Source organism: Trachymyrmex cornetzi, unplaced genomic scaffold, assembly GCF_001594075.2.
Source record: "Trachymyrmex cornetzi isolate Tcor2-1 unplaced genomic scaffold, Tcor1.1 scaffold454, whole genome shotgun sequence".
In the NCBI taxonomy this organism is placed as follows: Eukaryota; Metazoa; Arthropoda; class Insecta; order Hymenoptera; family Formicidae; genus Trachymyrmex; species Trachymyrmex cornetzi.
Genome location: NW_017299334.1, coordinates 927,313 through 937,665, shown reverse-complemented (window position 1 = coordinate 937,665; position 10,353 = coordinate 927,313). Strand labels below are relative to the sequence as shown.

At 30.2% G+C, this 10,353-nt stretch overlaps 1 protein-coding gene across 1 annotated transcript in view; it reads left to right on the top strand.

Moving 5' to 3' along the window:
- LOC108764839 (phosphatase and actin regulator 2) overlaps positions 1-10,353 on the top strand; it is a 293,976-nt gene that overhangs the window by 75,257 nt on the left and 208,366 nt on the right. Inside the window, 2 exon segments of the mRNA XM_018513234.1 lie at positions 6,210-6,374; positions 6,749-6,847. Coding sequence (XP_018368736.1) covers positions 6,210-6,374; positions 6,749-6,847 — 264 coding nt within the window.

Genomic DNA, 10,353 nt, shown 5'->3' with positions numbered 1-10,353 from the left:
ACAACGAAAAACTTTTTGTTGGTCACATATCAACAAAACTTTTTTCTCAGTGTAGATACATACAGATCTGAAAAGAATTTAATTGGATTATCAAAATAATTATGTAAGGACGCTTAAACGATTGATTTTTAGAATATTAAAACCTTTACTGCATTATCGTCACGTTTCTTTTACATAATTATTTTGATGGTCCAATATAATTATTTTCTGATTTATACCTAGCTAACTTTTAGATATTTTAGCGAAATCATTTTTGCCACACTATATATTTGCACTGATCAGAAGCAGTTGTCACAGGCTTTTTAAAATCTTTTCTTCGTCTTCTTGTATAGTTGTATTTTGAACAATCTAAGACGTTGTATTTTGAACAATGACGAATACGGTCTATTGCGTTAATATTGCCATTGTCTGCAGACGATGGATGTGGTGCAAAAGCCCTTGACGATCTTCGACGTGTGTGAATAGATCTCCCAGAACAGCGGAAGTGCTTTGTGGCGTCAATTATTCCACTTTGGCATCAGGACCATGCGTATATATACTCTTCCTTCCTTTTGTGAGAAAAAAAGAAAATTCTACAGGAAACAAAGCAGATCTTAACGTACATGTTTTGCTTCGAGAATAAAACTCCATCTCTCTAATTATTTAGAAATACTCATTGCATTGTTGCTATAATTGTATTTGAAATAACATATATATAATAGATAAAAGTAATTTATTCTTGATTCTTATAAAGCAATATGAAGAAAATTGAGGATCAAAAACAAGCATGTTAATGTAAATGTGATTTATTCATTCATATAAAAGAAAAGAGAAATAGTTAGGGATGCCGCAAGATTCGAGATTTCGAGAATCTTGTCTTGTCTCGTCCCGAATTTCAAGACGAGATCAAGACAAGATTTGCGCGGAGAGTTTAAAGACAAGACGAAATTTTAGACTCGAGATTCTTGAAAATCTCGAGTCTCGAAAAATTATAGAAATTATATAGGATTTATATCGCAGAAATCAGAAAAAATAGGAGTGAGTAAAATCAAACTACTGTCAGTTGAATCGATTTGTCAATGTAAGTAGCGCAATCATATGCCACAACATAAAATGATGTATACCGTATATACTGTAATTGTTTTCCTAAACAAACAATACAAACATGATTAATAATACCAAATGTGTGTAATATTGCTAAGCCTATAGATCACATTAAACTATATCTAATATAATACTAATTGTAAATCAAATAATACACGAATCACATTTTTTTATTATTCAAACACTTTATTGCGCCAATTATAATTATTATTAGCCAAATAAGATTTTAGATATTGAACATGTAGCCCATGAATTTAAATAAAGTAGGGATCTCGCTGATTCCTCGCATAATCTATTACTATGTTTTGTTATAATTAATCCTGCTGTAGAGAATAACCTTTCCGATAGAACAGACGTTGCGCAAATACTTAAGCGTTATCTACAATACACGGAGTAAGAAGAGTAAAAAATTAACCAATTACAATCAAATCTGAGAAAAATAATCGATTGTAATTGGTCAATTTCTTACTCTTACTTCTTATACTTCATGTATTGTAGACAACGTATTATTTAAATTGTCTAGAATTTCGAGACAAGACAAGATTTTTGAGTTCGAGATCAAGACAAGAATGTACATTTCAAGATTTTTTCAAGACAAGACGATATTTTCTAAAATCTCGTCTTGTCTCGTCTTGCAGCATCCCTAGAAATAGTGTGGTACGTTTTGATTATGTTAAATCTTCATTATTCAAGAATAAATAGTTAAAACGTCGTGAAAGAAAAATATAATTTATTGGTTATTCAATTGAACAGGACATATAAAGAATGAAAGTAAATCTTATATTATATTGAGCCGTTTATTTTGAAAATGGCCTAAGTTCATTCAATTTTTTGTTGTTGACTGTAGTAGCGTGTACAACTTGAAGTTAGCTGTCATAAATTTTTTTTTTTTTAAATTGACTTAGGTCACTTTTAAAATAAACGGTTATTGTACTTAATAATTCAAATAGAATTCCAAGATAAAACAGATTAGTCGATGTATTTACGTTTATAAATACGAAAACTTGTTTTAATGTTGTGAAAAATTTTAGACAGCTGATAAGTAAATTTTACTCTCGTATCTCTTATTTATCTTTCTTGTATATGTCTATTGTGAATGTTGCAATCATTATCTAATGTTATTAAATTATGCTATAGTCAACTGTCAACTGATTTTTTTATATATAATCAAGTACAACGTTTTTACTCCTCAAGATTATCGTTTACTTATAACGTTTTGGTCAAAAGACCATTCTATTTCTGATGCTTTGTCGTAACTATCCTACTTGATTACTACGGGAAGATTAACAGTCCGACGGCTAATTATATAAGCGATCGTCTTTTAAGCAACTTTGATGTATGTCGCTCGTCGCGGTTTGAAGCTGCTCTGTTCAAGAAGTATACCCTCCAAGACGTTGTGGCAGTCACTAGAGTGTCCCTGAGGGGTGCTTAATGCTGCTGTAATCGGCCGTTTCTACCTTACGCCTGCAAAACTGCCCTACCGCACGTTATCGGCCATTATTCCCCACGGGGTTCCTTGGAATCGTCGCTTGACAGCATTCAGCCGCACACGACGCACTTTCTTTCCGCCACATTTCACCCTCGCTACCGTTACCGCTTTGTAGCTTCCCGAGATATACGGGAGTCTTACATTATGCACCATAGGGTGGGCGTCGACACGAGTATGGCGACATGAGTTGTTTATGACTGTGCGTATGAGAGATTTTCTTTCCCTTAGTGTGATATTTTAGATCGTTTCTTTCCTGAAGTGGATTTTGAAGTTATTTCGAAGCTAACTTCGTTACATCAGTAACACAAATATTTAAGCACGAGTAACGTGTTATTCAAATCTTTAAATGTTATTCAAATCATGAAAAATAATTTTTCAAAGTCATTTTTAATTTCTTTTCTGATATGCGAATAACTAAATTAATTATTGCAAGCAATTTTTCTTAGAATTGTCGTAATATTTTATTAGTACTTATTAAATGTAATGTAAATATATTAATTTTTGGCTGTATAAAAATTTTAAAAGTAAAATATTTTATTTTCAACGCAAATTATAACTAGAATTTTCTTCGATCAAAAGGTATTTCTTGAAAACAGTTTAGTAAAATTAAATGAATGAGCAAGAATTTTCTTACGATATCTGCGATTTTCGTATTTAGTTTATCTAATGGCTTGTGTAGTTCTTACGTTTGTAGCGATTGTTCTTATGTAGAAAAGTATTTCTTGACTTAAGAGAATAGTGACTGTATTATGTACAAAGGGCGTTACAAATAAGAAGGTAGTAGATGGTCGATAAGTGCAGGTTGAAAGGGCACATTCAGAGAATGGTCTTTTAAAAGAACTCTTTCTTCTTCTAAAACCTTAACAGCGCGATAAAGATAAGAGTTAAGAACAAGACGAACATATCCATCCCAAATCTCGGGTCTAGATTTACGTTTCGTTCAGCTATAATTTCGTTATTTGTAAAATTAAATATATTTAATTATAAGTGAAAATTAGACCGATAAAAATAAATCAAATAAGTAAAAGAATCCTATTTTTGGTCAAAGCGGATCTTGGTGCTTAATAATATTCATATAACTTTCCGGGTTTAAATTCTGGCTGAAGTGAACTTTTTTATAATCAATTCTTTGCAGTGTTTTAAGGTGCTTATTAGCATCATTATTTAATTGACGATCAATATAATTTGTAATGTTATTTTTCTAATTTCAGTTTAGGATTGCGTTTCAAGTCTGACAAATCGAATCAGAGTGCAGTTTATAAAACCGAAAAATGTATTTCCAAAGTATATGAATATTATTAAACAGCATGATCTTCTTAGTTTAAAAATAGGATTCTTTCTTTTATTACCTAAATTATTTGTCTTTCTTTTCAAGATAATTTTTTTCATTATTATAGTAAATGATTACTCATCGTTGAAGATAAATTTATTTTATTTGTACGAATAAAAATAAATAATTGAAGAAATTGTAAAAAAGAATCCTTAATTTACATAAAGTTTCATTATTCTGTTAAATACTGATTTATTTTTCTTACAGATTTTGCTATATTGTATGTACGGAACGTCAATATATTTATTTGTTATATCGTGTTTACTTTTTCGTTAGTATTTAATTATAGTTATTGCAATATTGATTTCGTAACTATGTCTGGTATGAGTAATCAGTTTAGATAAATGTTAACATCAATAAATCTTGTTTTCATTTTCTACCGACCGCATTTGTTGTAGCGTTTCCTGCTTCGGGGTAATTGAATTTCAAAATATCACGATGGAATATCTGCTAAATTATGTAGGGGAGGTTGTCGAATATTGACTTTTATGGTGGCATGAATTATATCGTTGTTTATGTCAACGGAAAAGTTAACTAGAAAAAATTGAGAGAAGCAAATTAAAACTAAGAGAAGAAAGATATTTAGTACATATGGAAAAAACGCGGTTTTCCTGAAGTATCTAAAAATTTAGCTATAGACATAGATATGCAAATGATTTTGTTTAAACTATCAAAATAATTTTGTAAAATATTTGAACTGGTTGCTAGAATGTTAAAACATTTGGCAGCTTTGTCATTAACGTTGAAGCGTTCTACATAATTATTTTAATCAAACAAAATTATTTTCTGATCTGTATCTAACTAAATTTTTAGATACTTGAGAGAAATCGTGTACAAAAATTTTATTTTAGAATTGTTCTTATTATGGAATTCATAGTGGTGAGATATGTAGTAAATTTTAATGAAACAAATTGTGATGCTCGTTGAATATATCATGTAATGGATCGATGGTCGTTCACTCGGTTCCACCCTTTCGGACGCCGATAAGAGGGTTGTTGGGAAACCTCGCATCCCTGGTCGGTATAAACGCGGATAACATAGGAAACTTCATATATTTTACTGGAAAAGCGGAAAATTGGGATAACGTATCTAGAGTTGATAATGCATTACGCAAACGTGGGTAACATTAGTTTGTATCATACGCAAGTAATTCGCAGATTTATATGTCCATTTTTGCCAATATAAATTAATTTCAATCTTGATATTTAAAATACTTTTTCCAGTTCTTGTAACTAGAAAAAGATGAAGAAGTAAGTTAAATTGAGATTAAAGTTAATTTACATAGGCAAAAACGAATATAATTAACATCTTTTGACGATCGCAACATAGATATACTTTTTTATATCTCCTTGATTATAATAAAGTACTTTCAATTTATTATATTTTTTTGAAAAAGAAAAACTAACAAAGTATTAAAATAAATACTATCTTTCTTTATAAACTATATTTAATTTATTTTTTGTTAGAAATAGACGTTTACATTATTTGTGAGGGTGTTTTATATATTCATAGACAAGGCTGTATTATAAATTTTAATATCATAACTTTATACAAATAGAGGAAAGTCGCCGATACTGACATATAGATCTCCTAAAGTGACACCCTCTTATTTCTCAGAAACTAACTATTGTACTTTATTAATATTAATAAAATCATGATCTGTTTAGCTAATTAAAGAAGTACAAACTCATAATTCATATATGTGTGTTATATTTCTGTCTTATTTCTATACCAAATCAGCTAAAAAAACAATTCTATGAATTCGAGAAGAAATTCTTACGGTTCTTTTGCAAATGCGTAATTAAAATAATAGTGACTGTATTACTGATAATATTATGTCATTTTAAATGTTTATAGTTTCATAAATTAGTTTTCTTTATAGAATAGGATATATCTTTATTTATAAAATAAGAATGTTGATATTATTGCCTAATATGTCAGTTTTGGAGCCCATTTTGTCAGACGCTCATTTTTGCATAACTTACGAAACACTTAATTATTGCAAAATTGCAAACAGTATTATAAAAATTGCTTGTACTACCTGATAGAAGACACTTTTTACTTTGTATTTATGTTTTTGAAGTTGTATTTTTACCTTTTGTTTAAGAAATATTATCTAAAAACAAAGTGGTATGTCGGTGTCGGTGATTTTCCTCTAATGTTAAAGAATTTTATATGCTTCGTATTTTTGCCTTATGATTTCGCAAACTTTATCTTAGAAGAATTTAACTTGTTTTACGTATGTAGGTACAAGAAAAAGCGTTGTAGCGTAAATTATATATAAGATCATTCTTTTTCTTTTTGCAGCGAAAAAGCAAAATGGTGCCGCTCTACGAACAAACAGTTTGGGTTCGGGTGCGAGAACGCCGCCCTTGGAAAGAAAAAGTAAATTTTCTGCCCTCGGTAGACTCTTCAAACCTTGGAAATGGAAGCGGAAAAAGAAATCGGATAAATTCGAGGCCGCTTCTCTGTGTAAGTAAATAATGCGATGTAAAAATAGTTCAATTTAAACGCGACATGTATTTTTATTTTAATAATAGAAAAAACTTAATGGATTTTGTGCTATATGTCATTTTTGTGATTGACGTTGCTTTGTCACGAAAAATCTTTGCATTTTAAAATGATGAATGTTATTAAATTTAATATACGTTCAATTAAAATGTTTGCATTTTGCACGAATAAATGATATTTAATTTCTACTTTTTAAATTATTATGCTCGAAGTCGTTTTAAACATTTGCCAACAATTTGCAACATTGTAATGCGAAAGTATTTAAATAGCGTTGCAGATAACAGAGCGAACAGCGTAATGACATCCGTGTACGTTTTCTTTGTCTTTGTTAATAGCGCTCGAGAGAAAAATCTCAGTACGTGCCAGCAGAGATGAATTGGTGCAGAAAGGGATATTGCTGCCCGTGATACGGTCAACATCGTTTCCGGAAAATGGTGAGTATGCATTTCTTTATTCTTTTAACTTTTTTTCTATTTTTATTCTATTTTACTGTGTTGGTATTGGTTTACGCTATTTTTTTGCTTGTTCTTTGATATCACGATTTTTTATTAATAATTATTTCATTGTTTGTTTGGTCGTTTTGCATTTTATGTAACAATTTTATCTTTCAAATCTACTATGAGTTCAATTATTGTCAGTTTTCAATTATTGTCTTTCTCGGTGCTCCTCGTTATATGTACATATATGCACGCCAGACAGATATTTCCGAATCCGTTTACCTGTCGCGCCGAAAGTGATGTCCACCCCTTCGGTAGATTGCACAGGAAACGAGAAACAGAGGTTGCTGGGGTGTCGACAACTTGCCACCCAATGACGAAGGTCGTAATTGCGTTTTACAGTTCATGTGGCAAACGCGAACTCAATTTCCTCAGTAACTGGGTACGGCCAAATACCTCGCGCCAAAATGACGCAATTCATTGTCCAAGCTGATTTATGTTCAATGTTTCTTGAAGTATCTCTTATCATTTGCCATATCTGCAAAACAGACAGCAACGTGTATCCTCTGATATTATCGCGATGTGATACCACTGTGATCCTTCTTACCGACGAACTGTACGAAGCTCTCAGTATGGTTTCACGTTTTGTTCGAACGTGGAGTTAGTTGTTCCGCTCATTCGATACAGATACTAATATAAACAATTCTTTTTTTTTAACTTATGACACAATTAACTTAAAGTTCCAAGAAATGTTCTCAATCGATATTGATACCAAATTAGCAATAAAATCATAAGTGTACTGAGAAAAAAATGTTCAGTATTTGTGACTATAATTTTGGTAAAATAGAATATACAGAGTTAGAATCAAAAACGATTATAAATTATAATAATCATTTTCGGTGTCAACTGTATATATTTTTAGTATTTATAATTATAAATATGTACATAATTGTAACACTGTTCAACAACCAAATTGTCTTCAAAGTGTCATATTGCGAAGATCTTTTTTACATTGGACGATGCAATTGGTAGAATTTGTGTAGTATGTCCGAATTTTGCAATGAATAACTTGATGTGAAATGAATAAGAAATAACGTTTTTGGTTATTTTTAAGATTTTTTTTACAACAAAATGAAAACTTGTTTTTAAATAAAGCCTACAACATTTAAAAGTATATAATTCAAGTTTTCAAATAAATTTTAGTTAATGATAATATGACTTATTTTTATCAAAGTATGGTTATTTGAATTTTAGACTTTCAATATAATTATGCAGTTAAACAAAAAATCATTTTTTCTCTTTAAAGTGCCACAGTATATACCCCAAAGATTTTTTTGCACTGAACGCAATACTGTCATCAGAATTTGTATAGCACGCCAGGATTTTTAGTGAATAGTAAATTTTTGGTACATTTTACTCCAAATCTCTTTAACTAATGCACATTGATAAGGTTATTATTATTAATTTATTAAAAATTTTGATGTGCTGCGCAAATTCTGACGATGAAATCGTGTTTAACATGAAAAAATTTTTGAGGGATATGGCACTTTGAAGAGGAAAAAAGTGACTCTTTGTCGAACAGTGTACGTGATTATTGTTACTAACATTATACCATTATGTCATAATAACTATAAAAATGAAACTTCTAACCATAATTATTTTACCATGCTATTATAGTCATGAATACCAAACCCTTTTATCTCAATATAGCTTATTACCTTCGCTGAAAAAACATAAACTTCATGTTTATCAAGAAATCTATAACCGAGAGAATACTTGCATTTCCAAGACATACGGAGGACAAATGCGTTGAAGCTAATTAACGGTGAGAGATAGTAGATTTCTAAATACCTATTTAGTTTCTCTTGTCGCAAGGACTTGTAATTATTATATAAGGAGGTGTTATTATTATAATAATTATCTTTTCTCAATACTTAAAGTAACAATAGTTAGCCTGTATCCCTCATCAAGAAAATTCTGGGACTTTCATGGTTTCCGAAACTATTTCGTGAATTCCGTCATCAGTCATATCCTCGTCCAAACAGTCAGAACTTTTCGAGACAAGTTTTGAGAGAGCGGCTCTTCTATATCCCACCTTTTGTAATTAAAGTATTCCGCTCACAGTTTCGTCAGATTATCTCAGGAAGTTGTGGAACTTGGCTGGGAGTAGTCGACGACAATGACATAGGGTTATTTATCAACGTACGTCATCCCGCCGGTTACTACGTGAGAGAGAGATATGTTTATTTAAATTAATCGCAAAATCGATGGAGATCCGAGAAATGCGGGGTGACATGAATAGCAGAAAATACGAAGAAATATCGCGTAGGAGATCATCGAAAGAAAAATACCGATAGCAATATCTGATATCATATAATATTAGATATTCATTAAAAAAGCTTAACGTCATTATCGAGTTTACGTCTAAATCGAATATCAATGTTTTAAAAAGCTGCTACCAGAAAAGATCTCTTTTTGCAACCATGTTTTGTATGCAGTATAAAAAAATATTTACTAGGATCGATATATTTTTGCGTTACGAAACTCATAGAAAATATACATTTTTAAAAATTGTTTTTATACGTACATTATATTTTTTTGTGATATTTTTAATATTTTTGTGATATTTTTAAATAGTTTTAAAACATTTAAAAAAATTTTATTTTAATGTAAATAATTTTTAAGATTTTCAAATATTTAAATAAATATTTTTAAATATTCATTAGGATATCTTTATATGTATATTTTTTTATATGCGAAATTAAATTATTTTTTGTTAAAATTTAGATCATTAAAGCGCTAATTTTAAGGTTTTAATGATAGATTACCGCATTTATTACTACATTTCTAAAATTTATTTACACGTTGCATTCATTTTCGCGGTGCATCGTCGAATTAACGTGATGCTACTGACGCCCATAATCGTTGCATTGCCGACTGCGCAGAGCCGTTGTTGCGCTCTGTGATTTTCTGTTCTGAGTTCTAATATGACTGAGAGAAACTCCAACTATAATGTACTGAAAATACTCGACTTTTGAAATTCCACCCAAGTCGATGTCCAGATCCTTCCTACGTAAAATTAAACTTAATTCATCTATATAAATTCGATCCATTTGTCCTTCATGATGATTATTACCGTCTCTCTTTTTTATAGTCTATTTTATAATTTTAATTAACGTTCAGTTGTGCAAAGTTTTTATTGAAGTGACATACATCATGTTTGTGTTGCATTATATTTAAATTTAAAAAAGGGCCTAATACCTGTATCAGACTTAAGATTAAAATTGAGATTGGATTGGAATTTGATTAATTAAAACAAGAGTGACTGAATCAACTAAATACAAAGAAGCGTTACTTTCGATCAAAGATAGATATTAGACTAATACATACATATATGTACACGGAGAGAATTTTTTCTTAGAATTTACCCTGAAAATATGACAGTCGTGGGACAACATTGTATTTCGAAGAATTTTAATATAAATCTCTCTCATTCATTAATA